The 657-nt window shown below is 43.5% G+C and overlaps 1 protein-coding gene across 1 annotated transcript; it reads left to right on the top strand.

Annotated features, from left to right (window-relative positions):
- Window positions 1–34: 34 nt before the first annotated feature.
- LOC107580197 (retinol dehydrogenase 8-like) lies at window positions 35–610 on the top strand (the record flags this gene model as incomplete). Its single annotated transcript, XM_016265930.1, has 2 exons — window positions 35–212; window positions 481–610. Coding segments are annotated over 2 exons (276 nt in total), but the record flags the coding sequence as incomplete, so codon positions are not given.
- Window positions 611–657: the final 47 nt, after the last annotated feature.

Genomic DNA, 657 nt, shown 5'->3' with positions numbered 1-657 from the left:
TGCTGAAGTAGCTGTGATCTGTGTGTTTGTAGTTAATAACGCTGGCGTGGGTCTGGTGGGGCCGGTTGAGGGTCTCAGCATGGATGACATGATGAAGGTGTTCCAGACTAATTTCTTTGGTGCGGTTCGCATGATTAAAGAGGCGATGCCTGACATGAAGAGGAGACGCTCTGGACACATCATCGTCATCAGCAGTGCGATGGGCCTGCAGGGTAAACACTGAGCGTTCATTCATTATATATTATTATTTTCATTTGTGGAGTTGAAGAATTCTTCCTAAGGAATTATTGATTGATTATTGATAATGTTGATCAGATAGACACAGAAGAAGAGTTCTTCATGTTGATGGAAACCAATGATCTGCTGAATGACAAACACGTGCAAACATCAGCGTACAGAAACATTTACAGCTTAAAGCCAATAAACAGCAAATAAGCATGATGAGAGCCGCACCGATGTGACTCGTGTTGCTCTTCGCAGGTGTGGCGTTTAATGATGTTTACTCGGCTTCAAAGTTTGCCATAGAGGGGTTCTGCGAGAGTCTGGCCGTCCAGCTGCTCAAGTTTAACATCACGTGAGTTTCGCTGCATTTGCTGATCATTCTGACAATCCTGCTTTTCATCTTCTCATTTACACTTACAGTCACTTGATGACTTT

Source organism: Sinocyclocheilus grahami, unplaced genomic scaffold, assembly GCF_001515645.1.
Source record: "Sinocyclocheilus grahami isolate Dianchi unplaced genomic scaffold, SAMN03320097.WGS_v1.1 scaffold26621.1, whole genome shotgun sequence".
Classification (NCBI taxonomy): Eukaryota; Metazoa; Chordata; class Actinopteri; order Cypriniformes; family Cyprinidae; genus Sinocyclocheilus; species Sinocyclocheilus grahami.
This window is presented reverse-complemented; position numbering and strand designations above follow the sequence as displayed.